Source organism: Leptodactylus fuscus, chromosome 6, assembly GCF_031893055.1.
Source record: "Leptodactylus fuscus isolate aLepFus1 chromosome 6, aLepFus1.hap2, whole genome shotgun sequence".
Taxonomy (NCBI): Eukaryota; Metazoa; Chordata; class Amphibia; order Anura; family Leptodactylidae; genus Leptodactylus; species Leptodactylus fuscus.
This window is the reverse complement of record NC_134270.1, coordinates 182320229-182342852: the sequence shown is the minus strand read 5'-3', so window position 1 is coordinate 182342852 and position 22624 is coordinate 182320229. Positions and strand designations below refer to the sequence as shown.

The following is a 22624-nucleotide window of genomic DNA, read 5'->3' as shown; positions in this document are numbered from 1 at the left end:
CCCATTCATTGTCTCACAAGCATTCTGATAGGCCCTGACTCTGACTAACAGGATTATACATAGGTTTAGGATTAAGCATCGAATGGTTTCGCACTGTAGAATGATGGGCCTCAGATTGTTTGGAAACGATCATATAATCATTCCCAGATGTTTGTGATGCAACAATTGCTTCTCTAAGATCATTGCTGATATCTTTCCTCCTTGGCAGTGTGTTAACACAAACCTGAATGCCCCAAACCAGCAAACTGCCAAAACTTCTCTTCTTATAGAGTTGGCCACACTTGATGATTAGTTAATGAAGGTTGGCCGGTGGATACTTACCCTCTTCTAGATAGATAGATAGATAGATAGGAGATAGATAGATAGATAGATAGATAGATAGAGAGATAGATAGATAGATAGATAGATAGATAGATAGATAGATAGAGAGATAGATAGATAGATAGATAGGAGGGAGGGAGGGAGATAGATAGATAGGAGGGAGATAGATAGATAGATAGATAGGAGATAGATAGATAGATAGATAGATAGATAGATAGATAGATAGATAGGAGGGAGATGGATAGGAGATAGAGGCAGTGGACATTAGCCTGCAGTGCGGCCCCTTACATTGCCCCCCATATACCCCATAGCAGAGGTGTCTTTTTGTCGGGGTGCCCCCTGCTCCTCACACCTGGCAGTCTGGGCCCTTCTCCCTCACATCGGTGACTCTGCTGCTGCTGATATTTTGGATGACGCAGACTTCACCCCCTGCCCGGATTTCATTGGTCTCCTCTCCCTCTCTGTCTCTGTCTACAAAATCCTTGCAGTCCCCTCACCCACCCTCCTCCATTCTGCGTATAAATTGCCACACCCTTAGGATGGGCTGATCCAGAGCCAGAGCATCCTGAGCCCGCACAGCAGCAGCAGCAGCAGCACTATCACTATCACCATCATGCCGTCGCCTCTGGCCGTCCTCTGCCTTGTGGCTGTCTCACTGGAGGGAGGTGAGCACATAGAGGGGGCTGCACGGGGATGGGCAGATGTAGCAGAGCTCGGGGGCAGATTTAGCAGAGCTCGGGGGCAGATTTAGCAGAGCTCGGGGGCAGATGTAGCAGAGCTCGGGGGCAGATGTAGCAGAGCTCGGGGGCAGATGTAGCAGAGCTCGGGGGCAGATGTAGCAGAGCTCGGGGGCAGATGTAGCAGAGCTCGGGGGCAGATGTAGCAGAGCTCAGGGGCAGATGTAGCAGAGCTCGGGGGCAGATGTAGCAGAGCTCGGGGGCAGATGTAGCAGAGCTCGGGGGCAGATGTAGCAGAGCTCAGGGGCAGATGTAGCAGAGCTCGGGGGCAGATGTAGCAGAGCTCGGGGGGTTCTCGTCATGGGACTTGGGCTCCGCCACAGGACTGCAGGGAATCGCACCAAGTAAGAGAAACCAGACGAGCTCTGCTGCCTGTGTCGCTGCGTGTATGGGGCTGGGGGGAGGTTGTGTGCGGTCGGCGCTCCTGTCACACCGGCTGTCTGGGTCGTGTCTGCCTGTGACGCACATAAGAACAGCTCCGGTCTCTGCACCCGAACAACAGGGGAGGAATAAGAAGCATCTCCCGGCATAGCGATAACATAGTCTGTAGCGCGGTACACAGAGCGCTCCCAATCTGACCATAGGCTGCCAGTGACTAGGAGGAGACAGACACCAAATAGACGGGACCCTGGTGAGGAGCCAATGCAGGACCCCAGTGCTAAGGACAAGAGTGGGAGCTAGAGAGGCACCGCACAGAACCTCATAGTACAGACCTCAGCTGCTGCAGAACCTCATAGTACAGACCTCAGCTGCTGCAGAACCTCATAATACACACCTCAGCTGCTGCAGAACCTCATAATACACACCTCAGCTGCTGCAGAACCTCATAGTACACACCTCAGCTGCTGCAGAACCTCATAATACACACCTCAGCTGCTGCAGAACCTCATAATACACACCTCAGCTGCTGCAGAACCTCATAATACACACCTCAGCTGCTGCAGAACCTCATAGTACACACCTCAGCTGCTGCAGAACCTCATAATACACACCTCAGCTGCTGCAGAACATCATAGTACACACCTCAGCTGCTGCAGAACATCATAATACAGACCTTAGCTGCTGCAGAACATCATAATATAGACCTCAGCTGCTGCAGAACATCATAGTACACACCTCAGCTGCTGCAGAACATCATAATACAGACCTTAGCTGCTGCAGAACCTCATCATACACACCTCAGCTGCTGCAGAACATCATAATACAGACCGCACCTGCTGCAGAACATCATAATACACCTCAGCTGCTGCAGAACATCATAATATAGACCTCAGCTGCTGCAGAACCTCGTAATACACACCTGAGCTGCTGCAGAACCTCATAATACACACCTCAGCTGCTGCAGAACCTCATAATACACACCTCAGCTGCTGCAGAACCTCATAATACACACCTCAGCTACTGCAGAACCTCATAATACACACCTCAGCTGCTGCAGAACCTCATAATACACACCTCAGCTGCTGCAGAACCTCATAATACACCTCAGCTGCTGCAGAACCTCATAATACACACCTCAGCTGCTGCAGAACCTCATAATACACACCTCAGCTACTGCAGAACCTCATAATACACACCTCAGCTGCTGCAGAACCTCATAGTACACCTCAGCTGCTGCAGAACCTCATAATACACACCTCAGCTGCTGCAGAACCTCATAATACAGACCACTCCTGCTGAGGACCTTAAGTGTCTTTTAGACTCATAGTTTCCTCAGACGTTCTGCAGCAGCTGAGGTGTGTACTATGAGGTTCTGCAGCAGCTGAGGTGTGTACTATGAGGTTCTGCAGCAGCTGAGGTGTGTATTATGAGGTTCTGCAGCAGCTGAGGTGTACTATGAGGTTCTGCAGCATCTGAGGTGTGTACTATGAGGTTCTGCAGCAGCTGAGGTGTATTATGAGGTTCTGCAGCAGCTGAGGTGTGTACTATGAGGTTCTGCAGCAGCTGAGGTGTGTACTATGAGGTTCTGCAGCAGCTGAGGTGTGTATTATGAGGTACTGCAGCAGCTGAGGTGTATTATGAGGTTCTGCAGCAGCTGAGGTGTGTACTATGATGTTCTGCAGCAGCTGAGGTGTGTATAGTGAGGTTCTGCAGCAGCTGAGGTGTGTATAGTGAGGTTCTGCAGCAGCTGAGGTGTGTATAGTGAGGTTCTGCAGCAGCTGAGGTGTGTATTATGAGGTTCTGCAGCAGCTGAGGTCTCTACTATGAGGTTCTGCAGCAGCTGAGGTGTGTACTATGAGGTTCTGCAGCAGCTGAGGTGTGTTATTTCACACCCTGTGCTCCTGTATTGCTCCTCTAGGGGGGGCTTTCTGTATGATTTGGTAGGGGCTGGCGTGTATTGCATCTCCTCCCTGTGACCTCACACCCATTAGTGAGACAGCGAATAGTAATTCCCCATTTGGCAGGGCCCCTCCGGGAGTCGGACTCTAATTGACTTCTTGAATCTCTTCCAGCTGCGCTCAGTAACTGTATATACTCGCTGTATATGGTGTGAACTGTATCTAATAAAGATCCCCCCCATGCTGACCGCTCAGATATATAGAATGGCGCTGCACTGTCTTGCTAGTTATTGTCTTGTGGTGGCGCTATAATGGTGCTATATTGTTAGGGCTGTCCTATGGATATTTATACCTTCCATTGCAATGAGTGGAGGAGGTTGCATTAGTGGCCCCTGGGGCCCTTGTGGGGGTTGAGCTCAGTGACTATAGAAGTGACATATAGAATATTACATTACAATGCTACGCGCCCGCCCGGGCCATCGAGGACCCAAAGAGATGGAAACTGGAGAAACGCCAAGGCTGAGCCGAGTCTTAGGCGGCCGCAACGTTTATGAAGACGTTTATCTTACAGTTTTCTGTAAGTTTCACTTAGCAAATATTCTAAATATTGTATCAAAGAATTATAGAAAAGCAACGACTTAAGGACAAACCACCAAGTAAGACAAGTAGAAGGAGGGGACGGGAAGGGAGCGGCTCGAAAGATGCCAAGAGACCCCACCGAGGCGTGTGGCTTCCTTAAAGGGATCTTTCACCACCTTGACCAACCACAGTTCTTTGCATCATTTAATAGGCGTCTCAGTTGTGACACGGTTGGAATTTTTTCTCTAATCCAATATGCAAATGTAAGCAGCCAATATGCTAATTAGGTTCTATACTGTCAGGTGGGAAAGAGGGGTCTGGAGGTGGACAGAAGAGTCTGGAAGGGGATTGAAGAGTCTGGAGGAGGACAGAGGAGACTGGAGGGAGACAGAGTGATATGGAGGAGGACAGAGCAGCCTGGAGGGGGACAGAGGGGTCTGGAGGAGGACAGAGGGGTCTGGAGAGGGACAGAGGGGTCTGGAGGAGGACAGAGGGGCCTGGAGGAGGACAGAGGGGTCTGGAGGGGGACAGAGGGGTCTGGAGGGGGACAGAGGGGTCTGGAGAGGGACAGAGGGGTCTGGAGGGGGACAGAGGGGTCTGGAGGAGGACAGAGGGGTCTGGAGGGGGACAGAGTGGCCTGGAGGAGGACAGAGGAGTCTGGAGGGGGACAGAGGGGTCTGGAAGGGGACTAATGAGTCTGAACGGGGACAGAAGAGTCTGGAGGGGAACGGGGGAGTATGGAGGGGAACAGAGGGCTCTGCAAGAAGACAGAGGGGCCTGGAGGAAGACAAAGGAGTATGGAGGGGGACAAAGGGGTCTGGAGGACAGGCTCCGCTGTCCCCCTCCAGACTCCTCAATCCTCCTCTAGACCCCTCTGTCCTCCTCCATATTCCTCTGTCCTTCTCCAGACCCCTCTGTCCTCCTCCATATTCCTCTGTCTCCCTCCAGACTCCTCTGTCCCCCTCCAGACCCCTCTGTCCTCCTCCAGACCCCTCTGTCCTCCTCCAGACTCCTCTGTCCTCCTCCAGACCCCTCTGTCCTAGAGGGAGACAATGAATCTGGAGAGGGACAGAGGGGTCTGGAGGAGGACAGAGGAGTCTGGAGGAGGACAGAGGAGTCTGGAGGAGGACAGAGGGGTCTGGAGGAGGACAGAGGAGTCTGGAGGAGGACAGAGGAGTCTGGAGGAGGACAGAGGGGTCTGGAGGAGGACAGAGGGGTCTGGAGAAGGACAGAGGAGTCTGGAGGAGGACAGAGGGGTCTGGAGGAGGACAGAAGTGTCTTTTAATCTTATGTAGATAAAGCCTTATCACTGTATCACAGAACATTCTGCTGGAAGAACTTTCTAATAAACTTTTCTAGTTGTTGATCATTTTCCAGATCCTCTTATAGGACTCGATACAATTGTAGCAAACCCTCGGCTGTGAGACCTGGGTCATATCTGCATCCAGTGAAAGCACATGGACCCCATAGACTATAATAGGGTCTGTGTGTTTTCCGCGCTGTGTCCGCACGAGTCACGCAGAGAGGAAAGTCGTTCTTGAGAGTGTTTTGTGTATCCTGGGATTCTGGCTCTGTTTCTATTCACTGTCAGCCAGCAGAGATCCTGAAGATAGGCAAGTCCTGAAGCCCAATATATAATAGAAGCATTATGTGTGGCCCATGTTGGATATATTTCGGCGTTGCCGCCCCGTACAGGGCGATGACTTATCACATTGTAGAGGATTGGAGCGTCGATCGATGAGCTCATTATATGAGAAGGGAAAAAAAACGCTCCGTCCATTTATTACATAGCGTCATCATTGGGTGTGAACAGCGGTATAAGGGAATATTAATTAGCGCTGAGATTCCAAGTTATGTCATTAAGAGAAAGAGAAATCCGGAAAATTACAGGCGTCAGCAAGAGGAGACCTGCGCAGTGTGAACAATGGAGATGAGCTCATGTGTTATATCCCCATTACTGCAGGTAACCGCGGTGTGATGGTCGGGGCCCCTGAACTAGAGCCACACTATGCAGAGGGTCATGTCATACAGTGACAGTGTGGTGCTGATGTATACCATGGCGCTGTACACAGATACACCCGCATGGCTCCTTTATAGGGCTATTCTGCTACTGAAGACAGAGCTTTAACCCTATGATGATCGGGACTGAGATGGTTTCCAAGTATCAAAGAGAAATGTATTATCTTGAGTTGGCCATATCCCATAGGTAGCCGGGCTATAGGCTCCAGACCCCTCTGTCTTCGAGAGATTCCTGTTTTCTACAGGTTCCTCTGTCTCCAAAAGACACCTCTGTCCCTACGTTTTCTACCTTCTTTCCTCCTCCCAACTCCCCTGTTGTCTCCAGACGCCTTTTGTCCTCCATTCTTACTTCTCTTCCTTACAATCCCCTCCAGACCCCTCGCCCCTTGTTTTCCCACTACAGACTCCTCTTTTCCCTCCAGGTTCCTGTTTTCTCCAAACTTCTCTTTTGCTTAAAGACTCCTTTTTCTTTCTCCAGACCCGTCATGCTCTAGACCTCACTATCCTCCTGACCTCTTTGTGCCCCGTAGCCTCCTTTATCCCCTTCCAGACTACTCTTATATCTAGACCTCTCTCTGTCCCTTCCAGACTCTTCTGCCCCCTCTTCCAAAACCTTCTCTCCCTTCCAGACTCCTCTATTTCCATAGACTACTCTATTTGCCCTCCTTCAAACACCCTCAATTCTTCTCCAAAATTTTCTCTCCCCTCCAGAGCTCTCTTTCTCCTCCAGAATCCACAGTCTCCTCCAGATCTCTGTCTCCTCCAGTGTCATCTGTCCCTTCCAGAGTCCTCTATCTCCTCCAGAGTGCTCTGTCCCCTCCAAAATTCTCTGTTCCCTCCAGACTCATGTTCCTTCCAGACCCGTCTGCCCTTCCAGACATTTCTGGCCCCTACAGAACCCTCTTTCCCTTCCAGATCTCTCTCTCCACTTCAGACCCCTCTGTCCCCACCAGACTCCTTTCTCCTCCTCCAGACTTCTCTGTACCCCCCAGACAATTCTGTCTCCTGCAAACTCTACTGTCTTCCCTCCAGACCCCTCCAAATCTCCTTCCCTCCAGACTCCTCTGTTCACTCTGGACTCCCTTTCCCTTCCAGACCCCTCTGTCATGCTCCAGATCTCTCCTCTCAAGACTCTTCTGTCCATCTTCAGACCCCTCTTTCCCATATAGACCCTTAATATCTCCCATGATAACAAAATGTCTGTCATGCTTAGAACATACACATGAGTTGGCTATTCTTTCCAAATTCGGCAGGTCGGGGCGACATTAGGGTAACGTGCGGTGCTGGTACAGGAGATGTATTGGAGATTCAGGGCAGGTTTTATGTAGATTTAGCCTGAATGATCTTCCAGTTGAGTCGGTGATCAATAGCTCTTGGACTGTTAGTACTGGATGTACTTTTGCCCAATGCCCACGGGATCCTGAATGCATCGTCTTCTATTTCTGACCGGTCAGATGTTTGGAAAAAGTACAATTAGTGTGTACAATGTCTAATCATCATCCTGCAGAGCACCGCAAATACGCTTACTGGCAAAAGAACCTGTCTGAGCCTGCAACATCCTCAGGGTAGTCACCCAGCCTGTCCACAGAGCCCAGAGTAGTCACCCAGCCTGTCCAGAGACCCCAGAGTAGTCACCCAGCCTGTCCACAGAGCCCAGAGTAGTCACCCAGCCTGTCCAAAGACCCCTGAGTAGTCACCCAGCCTGTCCACAGACCCCAGAGTAGTCACCCAGCCTGTCCACAGAGCCCAGAGTAGTCATCCAGCCTATACATAGACCCCTGAGTAGTCACTCAGTCTGTCCAGAGACTCCTGAGTAGTCACCCAGCCTGTCCACAGAGCCCAGAGTAGTCACCCAGCCTGTCCACAGAGCCCAGAGTAGTCACCCAGCCTGTACATAGACCCCTGAGTAGTCACTCAGCCTGTACAGAGACCCCATAGTAGTCACTCAGCCTGTCCACAGACCCCAGAGTAGTCACTCAGCCTGTACAGAGACCCCCATAGTAGTCACCCAGCCTGTACATAGATCCCAGAGTAGTCACTCAGCCTGTCCACAGAGCCCAGAGTAGTCACCCAGCCTGTCCACAGACCCCAGAGTAGTCACCCAGCCTGTACATAGATCCCAGAGTAGTCACTCAGCCTGTCCACAGACCCCATAGTAGTCACCCAGCCTGTACATAGATCCCAGAGTAGTCACTCAGCCTGTACACAGACCCCTGAGTAGTCACTCAGCCTGTACACAGACCCCAGAGTAGTCACTCAGCCTGTACACAGACCCCAGAGTAGTCATCCAGCCTGTCCACAGACCCCAGAGTAGTCACCCAGCCTGTCCAGAGACCCCAGAGTAGTCACCCAGCCTGTCCACAGACCCCAGAGTAGTCACTCAGCCTGTACATAGATCCCAGAGTAGTCACTCAGCCTGTCCACAGACCCCACAGTAGTCACCCAGCCTGTCCAGAGACTCCTGAGTAGTCACCCAGTCTGTACATAGACCCCTGACTAATCACTCAGCCTGTCCAGAGACCCCAGAGTAGTCACTCAGCCTGTACATAGATCCCAGAGTAGTCACCCAGCCTGTACATAGACCCCTGACTAATCACTCAGCCTGTCCAGAGACCCCAGAGTAGTCACTCAGCCTGTCCAGAGAGCCCAGAGTAGTCACTCAGCCTGTACACAGACCCCAGAGTAGTCAGCCAGCCTGTCCATAGACCCCAGAGTAGTCACCCAGCCTGTCCAGAGACCCCTGAGTAGTCACCCAGCCTGTCCACAGACCCCAGAGTAGTCACCCAGCCTGTCCAGAGAGCCCAGAGTAGTCACTCAGCCTGTACACAGACCCCAGAGTAGTCAGCCAGCCTGTCCAGAGAGCCCAGAGTAGTCACTCAGCCTGTACACAGACCCCAGAGTAGTCACCCAGCCTGTCCATAGACCCCAGAGTAGTCACCCAGCCTGTCCATAGACCCCAGAGTAGTCACCCAGCCTGTCCAGAGACCCCTGAGTAGTCACCCAGCCTGTCCACAGACCCCAGAGTAGTCACCCAGCCTGTCCAGAGAGCCCAGAGTAGTCACCCAGCCTGTACATAGACCCCAGAGTAGTCACCCAGCCTGTCCACAGACCCCAGAGTAGTCACCCAGCCTGTCCAGAGAGCCCAGAGTAGTCACCCAGCCTGTACACAGACCCCACAGTAGTCACCCAGCCTGTACATAGACCCCAGAGTAGTCACCCAGCCTGTCCAGAGACTCCTGAGTAGCCTTGTGCAATGGAGGACATGGTGCAACCAAAAGAGAGCCTTGTGCAATGGAGGACATGGTGCAACCAAAAGAGAGTCTCGTGCAATGGAGGACATGGTGCAACCAAAAGAGAGCCTTCTGCAATGGAAGACATTGTGCAACCAAAAGAGAGCCTCCTGCAATGGAGGACATGGTGCAACCAAAAGAGAGTCTCGTGCAATGGAGGACATGGTGCAACCAAAAGAGAGCCTTGTGCAATGGAGGACATGGAGCAACCAAAAGAGAGATTCCTGCAATGGAGGACATGGTGCAACCAAAAGAGAATCTTGTGCAATGGAGGACATGGTGCAACCAAAAGAGAGCCTCCTACAAGGGAGGACATAGTGCAACCAAAAGAGAGCCTCCTGCAATGGAGGACATGGTGCAACCAAAAGAGAGCCTTCTGCAATGGAAGACATGGTGCAACCAAAAGAGAGCTTTGTGAAATGGAGGACATAGTGCAACCAAAAGAGAGCCTTCTGCAATGGAGGACATGGTGCAACCAAAAGAGAGCCTTCTGCAATGGAAGACATGGTGCAACCAAAAGAGAGCTTTGTGAAATGGAGGACATAGTGCAACCAAAAGAGAGCCTCCTGGAATGGAGGACATGGTACAATCAAAAGAGTCTTGTGCAGTGGTGGAAATGGTGCAACCAAAAGGAATCTCCTGTAATGGAGGACATGACGCTACTTCTGAGGTCTTAGTGATCGCATGTTTTTCACCTATTAACCCACATATGGGGATCTGGTCTTCACTGCAGGGGACCACTAGCCCACTACCTTAGGCGTAGACCCAGTTTAGCAATGTCTGACCCAGAAGGTCAAGAAACAATGGTGCATGGCACTGAAGAGGCATACAAGTGTGTGGTCAATTGACAAGGCAAGGCTGACAGTCAAGAGTTCTTTAGTAATGGTATAACTGGCAGAAGTCAGTGTAGGTTGACAGGCAGAGGTCAGGACAGGTGGAATAGGATGAAACATGGGTAACAGGCAGAGGTCATGGCAGGTGGAATAGGATGAAACATGGGTAACAGGCAGAGGTCATGGCAGGTGGAATAGGATGAAACATGGGTAACAGGCAGAGGTCATGGCAGGTGGAATAGGATGAAACATGGGTAACAGGCAGAGGTCAGGGCAGGTGGAATAGGATGAAACATGGGTAACAGGCAGAGGTCATGGCAGGTGGAATAGGATGAAACATGGGTAACAGGCAGAGGTCAGGGCAGGTGGAATAGGATGAAACATGGGTAACAGGCAGAGGTCATGGCAGGTAGAATAGGATGAAACATGGGTAACAGGCAGAGGTCAGGGCAGGTGGAATAGGATGAAACATGGGTAACAGGCAGAGGTCAGGGCAGGTGGAATAGGATGAAACATGGGTAACAGGCAGAGGTCAGGACAGGTGGAATAGGATGAAACATGGGTAACAGGCAGAGGTCAGGGCAGGTGGAATAGGGTCAGGGTCAGACCCCAGAGTAGTCACCCAGCCTGTCCAGAGAGCCCAGAGTAGTCACCCAGCCTGTACATAGACCCCAGAGTAGTCACCCAGCCTGTCCAGAGAGCCCAGAGTAGTCACCCAGCCTGTACACAGACCCCAGAGTAGTCACCCAGCCTGTCCAGAGAGCCCAGAGTAGTCACCCAGCCTGTACACAGACCCCAGAGTAGTCACCCAGCCTGTCCAGAGACTCCTGAGTAGTCACCCAGCCTGTACACACTAAAAATCCAGACTACCAGGCTCATAGAGTGTCTGAATTACTGGACGTGTAGAGTGCAATATACAAGAGAATGTGAGCAGTGAGTATAATGTACAGGAGAATGTGAGCAGTGAGTATAATGTACAGGACAATGTGAGCAGTGAGTATAATGTACAGGACAATGTGAGCAGTGAGTATAACATATAGGACTGGGATGATTGGGAGGTCTCAGGGGCCACTCACCACCATACTGGTTCTATGTACCTTCCAAAGTCTGAGGACATGACACGATAAGAGATGATGGGAGCGGCTTCTGTGTGACCCAGTGACCTTATAGCGAATCCTAATTACTATCTAATAGATAGAAATGTCTTATTTCTGAGATTTCCCTCCGGCCCTGAATAATTTCAAAGTACTTAATATCAGGAGGTTCTGAGAGTGTCGGCCTGTACTAAAATAGCCTCCAAAATCAAAGCCCTACCTGCAAATAGGTCAGTGTGTGGGAGATTGGATGACGCAAAAAGCAGAGGAAGAATATGTATAAGAACAGCCTTTATGGAAGTAACACCTGGGGCTGACATAGTTAATACCAAGCTGTGACGGCGCCAACATTACAATGTACTACAATGCAATAGCACAAAGGTAGAAAGACGTAGATCTTATGCACTGCATTATGGGAACTGGTGAGACTGCTGGAATCAAAGGGCAAATGGGCATCATAGAGTGAATGAGGAGCAATCCAAAAGAGAGCCTCGTGCAATGGAGGACATGGTGCAACCAAAAGAGAGCCTCCTGCAATGGAGGACATGGTGCAACTAAAAGAGAGTCCCCTGCAATGGAGGACATGGTGCAACCAAAAGAGAGTCTCGTGCAATGCAGGACATGGTGCAATCAAAAAAGAGCCTTCTGCAATGGAAGACATGGTGCAACCAAAAGAGAGCCTTCTGCAATGGAAGACATGGTGCAACCAAAAGAGAGCCTCCTGCAATGGAGGACATGGTGCAACCAAAAGAGAGCCTTGTGCAATGGAGGACATGGTGCAACCAAAAGAGAGCCTTGTGCAATGGAGGACATGGTGCAACCAAAAGAGAGTCTCGTGCAATGGAGGACATGGTGCAACCAAAAAAGAGCCTTGTGCAATGGAGGACATGGAGCAACCAAAAGAGAGCCTTGTGCAATGGAGGACATGGTGCAACCAAAAGAGAGCCTCCTGCAATGGAGGACATAGTGCAACCAAAAGAGAGCCTCCTGCAATGGAGGACATGGTGCAACCAAAAGAGAGCCTTGTGCAATGGAGGACATGGTGCAACCAAAAGAGAGCCTTCTGCAATGGAAGACATGGTGCAACCAAAAGAGAGCCTCCTGCAATGGAGGACATGGTGCAACCAAAAGAGAGCCTTGTGCAATGGAGGACATGGTGCAACCAAAACAGAGCCTCCTGCAATGGAGGACATAGTGCAACCAAAAGAGAGTCTCGTGCAATGGAGGACATGGTGCAACCAAAAGAGAGCCTTGTGCAATGGAGGACATGGAGCAACCAAAAGAAAGATTCCTGCAATGGAGGACATGGTGCAACCAAAAGAGAATCTTGTGCAATGGAGGACATAGTGCAACCAAAAGAGAGCCTCCTGCAATGGAGGACATGGTGCAACCAAAAGAGAGCCTTCTGCAATGGAAGACATGGTGCAACCAAAAGAGAGCCTCCTGCAATGGAGGACATGGTGCAACCAAAAGAGAGCCTTGTGCAATGGAGGACATGGTGCAACCAAAACAGAGCCTCCTGCAATGGAGGACATAGTGCAACCAAAAGAGAGTCTCGTGCAATGGAGGACATGGTGCAACCAAAAGAGAGCCTTGTGCAATGGAGGACATGGAGCAACCAAAAGAGAGATTCCTGCAATGGAGGACATGGTGCAACCAAAAGAGAATCTTGTGCAATGGAGGACATGGTGCAACCAAAAGAGAGCCTCCTACAAGGGAGGACATAGTGCAACCAAAAGAGAGCCTCCTGCAATGGAAGACATGGTGCAACCAAAAGAGAGCCTTCTGCAATGGAAGACATGGTGCAACCAAAAGAGAGCCTTGTGCAATGGAGGACATGGTGCAACCAAAAGAGAGCCTCCTGCAATGGAGGACATGGTGCAACCAAAAGAGAGCCTTCTGCAATGGAAGACATGGTGCAACCAAAAGAGAGCCTTGTGCAATGGAGGACATGGTGAAACCAAAAGAGAGCTTTGTGAAATGGAGGACATAGTGCAACCAAAAGAGAGCCTTCTGCAATGGAGGACATGGTGCAACCAAAAGAGAGCCTCCTGCAATGGAGGACATGGTGCAGCCAAAAGAGAGCCTTCTGCAATGGAAGACATGGTGCAAATAAAAGAGAGCCTTGTGCAATGGAGGACATGGTGCAACCAAAAGAGAGCTTTGTGAAATGGAGGACATAGTGCAACCAAAAGAGAGCCTTCTGCAATGGAGGACATGGTGCAACCAAAAGAGAGCCTTCTGCAATGGAAGACATGGTGCAACCAAAAGAGAGCTTTGTGAAATGGAGGACATGGTGCAACCAAAATAGAGCCTCCTGGAATGGAGGACATGGTACAATCAAAAGAGTCTTGTGCAGTGGTGGAAATGGTGCAACCAAAAGGAATCTCCTGTAATGGAGGACATGACGCTACTTCTGAGGTCTTAGTGATCGCATGTTTTTCACCTATTAACCCACATATGGGGATCTGGTCTTCACTGCAGGGGACCACTAGCCCACTACCTTAGGCGTAGACCCAGTTTAGCAATGTCTGACCCAGAAGGTCAAGAAACAATGGTGCATGGCACTGAAGAGGCATACAAGTGTGTGGTCAATTGACAAGGCAAGGCTGACAGTCAAGAGTTCTTTAGTAATGGTATAACTGGCAGAAGTCAGTGTAGGTTGACAGGCAGAGGTCAGGACAGGTGGAATAGGATGAAACATGGGTAACAGGCAGAGGTCATGGCAGGTGGAATAGGATGAAACATGGGTAACAGGCAGAGGTCATGGCAGGTGGAATAGGATGAAACATGGGTAACAGGCAGAGGTCAGGGCAGGTGGAATAGGATGAAACATGGGTAACAGGCAGAGGTCATGGCAGGTGGAATAGGATGAAACATGGGTAACAGGCAGAGGTCAGGGCAGGTGGAATAGGATGAAACATGGGTAACAGGCAGAGGTCATGGCAGGTGGAATAGGATGAAACATGGGTAACAGGCAGAGGTCAGGGCAGGTGGAATAGGATGAAACATGGGTAACAGGCAGAGGTCATGGCAGGTAGAATAGGATGAAACATGGGTAACAGGCAGAGGTCAGGACAGGTGGAATAGGATGAAACATGGGTAACAGGCAGAGGTCAGGGCAGGTGGAATAGGATGAAACATGGGTAACAGGCAGAGGTCAGGACAGGTGGAATAGGATGAAACATGGGTAACAGGCAGAGGTCAGGGCAGGTGGAATAGGATGAAACATGGGTAACAGGCAGAGGTCAGGGCAGGTGGAATAGGATGAAACATGGGTAACAGGCAGAGGTCATGGCAGGTGGAATAGGATGAAACATGGGTAACAGGCAGAGGTCAGGACAGGTGGAATAGGATGAAACATGGGTAACAGGCAGAGGTCAGGACAGGTGGAATAGGATGAAACATGGGTAACAGGCAGAGGTCAGGGCAGGTGGAATAGGATGAAACATGGGTAACAGGCAGAGGTCAGGGCAGGTGGAATAGGATGAAACATGGGTAACAGGCAGAGGTCATGGCAGGTGGAATAGGATGAAACATGGGTAACAGGCAGAGGTCAGGACAGGTGGAATAGGATGAAACATGGGTAACAGGCAGAGGTCAGGACAGGTGGAATAGGATGAAACATGGGTAACAGGCAGAGGTCAGGGCAGGTGGAATAGGATGAAACATGGGTAACAGGCAGAGGTCAGGGCAGGTGGAATAGGATGAAACATGGGTAACAGGCAGAGGTCAGGGCAGGTGGAATAGGATGAAACATGGGTAACAGGCAGAGGTCAGGGCAGGTGGAATAGGATGAAACATGCGTAACAGGCAGAGGTCATGGCAGGTGGAATAGGATGAAACATGGGTAACAGGCAGAGGTCAGGGCAGGTGGAATAGGATGAAACATGGGTAACAGGCAGAGGTCATGGCAGGTAGAATAGGATGAAACATGGGTAACAGGCAGAGGTCAGGACAGGTGGAATAGGATGAAACATGGGTAACAGGCAAAGGTCAGGGCAGGTGGAATAGGATGAAACATAGGTAACAGGCAGAGGTCAGGGCAGGTGGAATAGGATGAAACATGGGTAACAGGCAGAGGTCATGGCAGGTGGAATAGGATGAAACATGGGTAACAGGCAGAGGTCAGGACAGGTGGAATAGGATGAAACATGGGTAACAGGCAGAGGTTAGGACAGGTGGAATAGGATGAAACATGGGTAACAGGCAGAGGTCAGGACAGGTGGAATAGGATGAAACATGGGTAACAGGCAGAGGTCAGGGCAGGTGGAATAGGATGAAACATGGGTAACAGGCAGAGGTCAGGGCAGGTAGAATAGGATGAAACATGGGTAACAGGCAGAGGTCATGGCAGGTGGAATAGGATGAAACATGGGTAACAGGCAGAGGTCATGGCAGGTGGAATAGGATGAAACATGGGTAACAGGCAGAGGTCAGGACAGGTGGAATAGGATGAAACATGGGTAACAGGCAGAGGTCATGGCAGGTGGAATAGGATGAAACATGGGTAACAGGCAGAGGTCAGGGCAGGTGGAATAGGATGAAACATGGGTAACAGGCAGAGGTCATGGCAGGTGGAATAGGATGAAACATGGGTAACAGGCAGAGGTCAGGGCAGGTGGAATAGGATGAAACATGGGTAACAGGCAGAGGTCATGGCAGGTAGAATAGGATGAAACATGGGTAACAGGCAGAGGTCAGGACAGGTGGAATAGGATGAAACATGGGTAACAGGCAGAGGTCAGGGCAGGTGGAATAGGATGAAACATGGGTAACAGGCAGAGGTCATGGCAGGTGGAATAGGATGAAACATGGGTAACAGGCAGAGGTCATGGCAGGTGGAATAGGATGAAACATGGGTAACAGGCAGAGGTCATGGCAGGTGGAATAGGATGAAACATGGGTAACAGGCAGAGGTCAGGACAGGTAGAATAGGATGAAACATGGGTAACAGGCAGAGGTCAGGACAGGTGGAATAGGATGAAACATGGGTAACAGGCAGAGGTCAGGACAGGTGGAATAGGATGAAACATGGGTAACAGGCAGAGGTCAGGGCAGGTGGAATAGGATGAAACATGGGTAACAGGCAGAGGTCAGGGCAGGTGGAATAGGATGAAACATGGGTAACAGGCAGAGGTCATGGCAGGTGGAATAGGATGAAACATGGGTAACAGGCAGAGGTCAGGACAGGTGGAATAGGATGAAACATGGGTAACAGGCAGAGGTCAGGACAGGTGGAATAGGATGAAACATGGGTAACAGGCAGAGGTCAGGGCAGGTGGAATAGGATGAAACATGGGTAACAGGCAGAGGTCAGGGCAGGTGGAATAGGATGAAACATGGGTAACAGGCAGAGGTCATGGCAGGTGGAATAGGATGAAACATGGGTAACAGGCAGAGGTCATGGCAGGTGGAATAGGATGAAACATGGGTAACAGGCAGAGGTCAGGACAGGTAGAATAGGATGAAACATGGGTAACAGGCAGAGGTCAGGGCAGGTGAAACATGTTTAGATGACCCAGGGGTGCAGGGAATGTTAAGAGAACAGGTTCAGAAACCGGTAACAGGCAGAGGTCAGAAAACGAGCAGGCAAATTATCTAGTCCAAAATATCATTACGAGAACACCAGGCATCTCCACTCTATGGGGGATGGTTCCTAAACACCTAATACACTAGAGCGCCCCCCGGACCTACCCAAGGACCAGGTTAGTGATTTTCTACAAGGCTCTGTGTGCAGTTCATGACCTGTGCGTCTTCTCTTCTCTCTTCAGCCTTTTCTCTGTCCTGCTATCACTGTAACACTGTCGGGACTGACTGTAATACAAATGAGAAGGTGTGTGATAAATCCTTCGATATCTGCATATCCACCATCACCGACATCAGCACACGTAAGTCTGGGCCTTTCCTTCTCTACATAGTAATGACAATAGTGGGGCTCGGAGTGAGGGGCCACTAAAAAGCAGCATCAGGCCACTATATAAGTCACTCCTTTGACTACCCCTATATGTCACTCCTCTGACTACCCCTATATACGTCACTCCTCTGACTACCCCTATATACGTCACTCCTCTGACTACCCCTATATACATCACTCCTCTGACTACCCCTATATACGTCACTCCTCTGACTACCCCTATATACGTCATTCCTCTGACTACCCCTATATACGTCACTCCTCTGACTACCCCTATATACGTCACTCCTCTGACTACCCCTATATACGTCACTCCTCTGACTACCCCTATATACGTCACTCCTCTGACTACCCCTATATACGTCACTCCTCTGACTACCCCTATATACGTCATTCCTCTGACTACCCCTATATACATCACTCCTCTGACTACCCCTATATACGTCATTCCTCTGACTACCCCTATATACGTCACTCCTCTGACTACCCCTATATACGTCATTCCTCTGACTACCCCTATATACGTCACTCCTCTGACTACCCCTATATACGTCACTCCTCTGACTACCCCTATATACGTCACTCCTCTGACTACCCCTATATACGTCACTCCTCTGACTACCCCTATATACGTCACTCCTCTGACTACCCCTATATACGTCACTCCTCTGACTACCCCTATATAAGTCACTCCTCTGACTACCCCTATATACGTCACTCCTCTGACTACCCCTATATACATCACTCCTCTGACTACCCCTATATACGTCACTCCTCTGACTACCCCTATATACGTCACTCCTCTGACTACCCCTATATACGTCACTCCTCTGACTACCCCTATATACGTCACTCCTCTGACTACCCCTATATACGTCACTCCTCTGACTACCCCTATATACGTCACTCCTCTGACTATCCCTGTATACGTCACTCCTCTGACTACCCCTATATACATCACTCCTCTGACTACCCCTATATACGTCACTCCTCTGACTATCCCTGTATACGTCACTCCTCTGACTACCCCTATATACGTCACTCCTCTGACTATCCCTGTATACGTCACTCCTCTGACTACCCCTATATACGTCACTCCTCTGACTATCCCTGTATACGTCACTCCTCTGACTACCCCTATATACGTCACTCCTCTGACTATCCCTGTATACGTCACTCCTCTGACTACCCCTATATACGTCACTCCTCTGACTACCCCTATATACGTCACTCCTCTGACTACCCCTATATACGTCACTCCTCTGACTACCCCTATATACATCACTCCTCTGACTACCCCTATATACGTCACTCCTCTGACTATCCCTGTATACGTCACTCCTCTGACTACCCCTATATACGTCACTCCTCTGACTATCCCTGTATACGTCACTCACAGGTTTGCCCATCGTCTTCTCGCGGTAATTTTTGCTTTTCTTTGACAGCGGGTAAAACTTCTACAAAATCAGTAGTGCGATCCTGCGGGAACAAGGAGCAGTGCAACACGACATACAGCATCTCCATGAACTCCACCAACCTGCACGCCGTGGTGAAGTGCTGCGACAAGGACCGGTGCCAAATAAGTAACCTGGAGGGTAGGTGTCAGCCAGACCTGCACGCAAAATACAGGGGAAGGTCCAAGGAGACCCAAACGGGGAACTCCGAGTGCCTGGGGCAAAATATGGCCACGATGGAAAAAACCTGCAGAAAATTCCCCCGTTACCTGCAGATCAGAGGTCACTGAGCACTGCAGACAGATTTCTCCCCATTGCTGAAAAGGCACCGCAGAAATAGTTCCAGATTTTTTTCTGCAGGGTGTGGACAGAGTCTTACACATCCCTGCCCTAGGTCAGAGACTGGTGTGGTCTGAGGAGGCCACAGGATGGGGATAAGGGGTCACCTACATCCTAAGTGTATGCCCAAGTGGGCCTATAGATAGAGTGGAGGTGAATGGGGGCCTATGGACATAGAAGAGGTAAATGGAGACCTACAGATACAGTGCAGGAGGATAGGAGCCTATAGATACAGTGCAGGGAGCCTATAGATACAGTGCAGGGGAATAGGAGCCTATAGATACAGTGCAGGGGAATAGGAGCCTATAGATACAGTGCAGGGGGATAGGACCCTATAGATACAGTGCAGGGGAATAGGAGCCTATAGATACAGTGCAGGGGAATAGGAGCCTATAGATACAGTGCAGGGGGATAGGACCCTATAGACACAGTGCAGGGGGATAGGACCCTATAGATACAGTACAGGGGAATAGGAGCCTATAGATACAGTGCAGGGGAATAGCAGCCTATAGATACAGTGCAGGGGAATAGGAGCCTATAGATACAGTGCAGGGGGATAGGACCCTATAGATACAGTGCAGGGGAATAGGAGCCTATAGATAAAGTGCAGGGGGATAGGAGCCTATAGATACAGTGCAGGGGAATAGCACCCTATAGATACAGTGCAGGGGAATAGCACCCTATAGATACAGTGCAGGGGAATAGGAGCCTATAGATACAGTGCAGGGGAATAGGAGCCTATAGATACAGTGCAGGGGAATAGGACCCTATAGACACAGTGCAGGGGGATAGGACCCTATAGATACAGTACAGGGGAATAGCAGCCTATAGATACAGTGCAGGGGAATAGGACCCTATAGATACAGTGCAGGGGAATAGGAGCCTATAGATACAGTGCAGGGGAATAGGAGCCTATAGATACAGTGCAGGTGAATAGGAGCCTATAGATACAGTGCAGGGGAATAGGAGCCTATAGATACAGTGCAGGGGAATAGGAGCCTATAGATACAGTGCAGGGGGATAGGACCCTATAGACACAGTGCAGGGGGATAGGACCCTATAGATACAGTACAGGGGAATAGGAGCCTATAGATACAGTGCAGGGGAATAGCAGCCTATAGATACAGTGCAGGGGGAATAGGAGCCTATAGATACAGTGCAGGGGGATAGGACCCTATAGATACAGTGCAGGGGAATAGGAGCCTATAGATAAAGTGCAGGGGGATAGGAGCCTATAGATACAGTGCAGGGGAATAGCACCCTATAGATACAGTGCAGGGGAATAGCACCCTATAGATACAGTGCAGGGGAATAGGAGCCTATAGATACAGTGCAGGGAAATAGGAGCCTATAGATACAGTGCAGGGGAATAGGACCCTATAGACACAGTGCAGGGGGATAGGACCCTATAGATACAGTACAGGGGAATAGGAGCCTATAGATATAGTGCAGGGGAATAGCAGCCTATAGATACAGTGCAGGGGGATAGGACCCTATAGATACAGTGCAGGGGAATAGGAGCCTATAGATACAGTGCAGGGGAATAGGAGCCTATAGATACAGTGCAGGGGAATAGGAGCCTATAGATACAGTGCAGGGGAATAGGAGCCTATAGATACAGTGCAGGGGGATAGGACCCTATAGATACAGTGCAGGGGAATAGGAGCCTATAGATACAGTGCAGGGGAATAGGAGCCTATAGATACAGTGCAGGGGGGATAGGACCCTATAGATACAGTGCAGGGGAATAGGAGCCTATAGATACAGTGCAGGGGAATAGGAGCCTATAGATACAGTGCAGGGGAATAGGAGCCTATAGATACAGTGCAGGGGGATAGGAGCCTATAGATACAGTGCAGGGGAATAGGAGCCTATAGATAAAGTGCAGGGGGATAGGAGCCTATAGATACAGTGCAGGGGAATAGGAGCCTATAGATACAGTGCAGGGGAATAGGAGCCTATAGATACAGTGCAGGGGAATAGGAGCCTATAGATACAGTGCAGGGGAATAGGAGCCTATAGATACAGTGCAGGGGAATAGGAGCCTATAGATACAGTGCAGGGGAATAGGAGCCTATAGATACAGTGCAGGGGAATAGGAGCCTATAGATACAGTGCAGGGGAATAGCACCCTATAGATACAGTGCAGGGGAATAGGAGCCTATAGATACAGTGCAGGGGGATAGGAGCCTATAGATAAAGTGCAGGGGAATAGGAGCCTATAGATACAGTGCAGGGGAATAGGAGCCTATAGATACAGTAGAGGTAAATGGGACCTATGGACATAGAAGAGGTAAATGGAGACCTATAGATACAGTGCAGGGGAATAGGAGCCTATAGATACAGTAGAAGTCAATGGGAGCCTATGGATACCTAAGAAATATGTGGCAAGTTTTTCCAGCACACATGGTGAACAGAAACTGCAAATAGAGTGTGAATGTCGCCTAATTGGGTGTCGGTCATATCAGAGATTCAGTATTGTGAGAGGCTGCACAATGGTAGTGTTAGTGCTCGAGCACTGGCTCCAGGTGTATGATGGGTTACAGGGGTTTTCTGGGTCCTGTATCTTGGTGACTTTTCCTTAGTCTATCTATATGGGATTGGTCTGATACTCGGGACCCCCACTGATCAGCTGGCTGGAGAGGCCACAGTGTTTGGCTCCGTCCTCCTCACTTCACACCAAGCACAGCGCCATACATTCTGTAGTGGCTGTGTTTGGCATTGCAGCTCACTTGAATGGGACTTAGCTGCTCCACAGCCCCTTCAGACTGCTGATCTCTAGGGGTCCCAGGTGTTGGACACCAGCGATTAGATATGGATGACCTATGGGTGGTATTTAATGCCGTCATCTCTCCCCCTGCCAGTGCAAAAATCCACCACCGAAAACAACGTTGAGTGCCTGACATGTAACGAAGCCAGTGACAAATGCAAAAGCCCCATCAAAATCAAGTGCATCGGCGACCAGAAGAAGTGCGTGAGCTACGGCGCCAAAGACGGTAAGTCCGCCATAACCTTGGACATCGTCTACACTACACCGCCATCCTCGGCTCCACATTATTAGTAGTTATTCTAGTAGACAACCAATATGGCCGCCACCACTGCTCCCATCGGGGTTCTCCCTTGACATTCCTATACTTTCTAGGCACAGATATGGGGGCGGGGTAGCCATTCCGGGCGAGCCTCGGATATCGGGGTACATTGGCCGTATGGAAGTGTTCAAAAAATTGGGATGTCAGACTCGTTCTCGGCCTTCACCATCTTCCTCTTTCCTACAGCAAAGTCTCAGGTCAAGTTCACGTCTCAAGTCTGCGCCACCGAGAACGTGTGCACCATGAAGAACGTCACCACCCTGCCCTTCGACCAGATCCTGGCCACGAAATTTGAATGCGCCAACCACGCGCCGTCCCTTATCCCCGGCCTGCTCTTCCCCGTCGCCGTCGTCATTGCGATGCTCAAGCTGCTGTCATAATATCCGTCCCCCCCCCCCCCAAAAAAAAAAAAAAATAGGCCATTCCTATGGAGACTCCTCGTGGACCCGTCCTGGGCAAGACCGCATTGCAAAGACGTAGCCGCAGTATCCGAGCAGGGCAATGCATGTTTATCCGCTGAGCCAGGTATTATCTATATAACAGCTCCGATCCATTTATACACGTATGTTACACGTATGTGCAGAACTATGTCGACCTATACTCCGAAGCAGACAAATCTCTATATGGGAACTCATATTACTATATGGTGCAACTGCATGGCTACACAAGCGAC

General features: G+C 50.2%; 1 protein-coding gene across 1 annotated transcript; it reads left to right on the top strand.

The window, feature by feature from the left end:
* Positions 1 to 933: 933 nt before the first annotated feature.
* LOC142209051 (phospholipase A2 inhibitor NAI-like) lies at positions 934 to 22624 on the top strand. The gene is made up of 5 exons (XM_075277993.1): positions 934 to 986; positions 16927 to 17043; positions 18515 to 18664; positions 21727 to 21858; positions 22138 to 22624. Exons 1-5 carry the CDS (start codon positions 935 to 937, stop codon positions 22329 to 22331), a joined length of 645 nt encoding a protein of 214 aa, XP_075134094.1. The 5' UTR covers position 934; the 3' UTR covers positions 22332 to 22624.

Coding starts and splice junctions, on each gene's coding strand:
- LOC142209051 (XM_075277993.1), top strand. CDS start 935: ATGCCGTCGCCTCTGGCCGTCCTCTGCCTTGTGGCTGTCTCACTGGAG. Junction 987..16,926: donor GGCTGTCTCACTGGAGGGAG/GTGAGCACATAG, acceptor TTCTCTCTTCAG/CCTTTTCTCTGTCCTGCTAT. Junction 18,665..21,726: donor CCAAATAAGTAACCTGGAGG/GTAGGTGTCAGC, acceptor TCCCCCTGCCAG/TGCAAAAATCCACCACCGAA.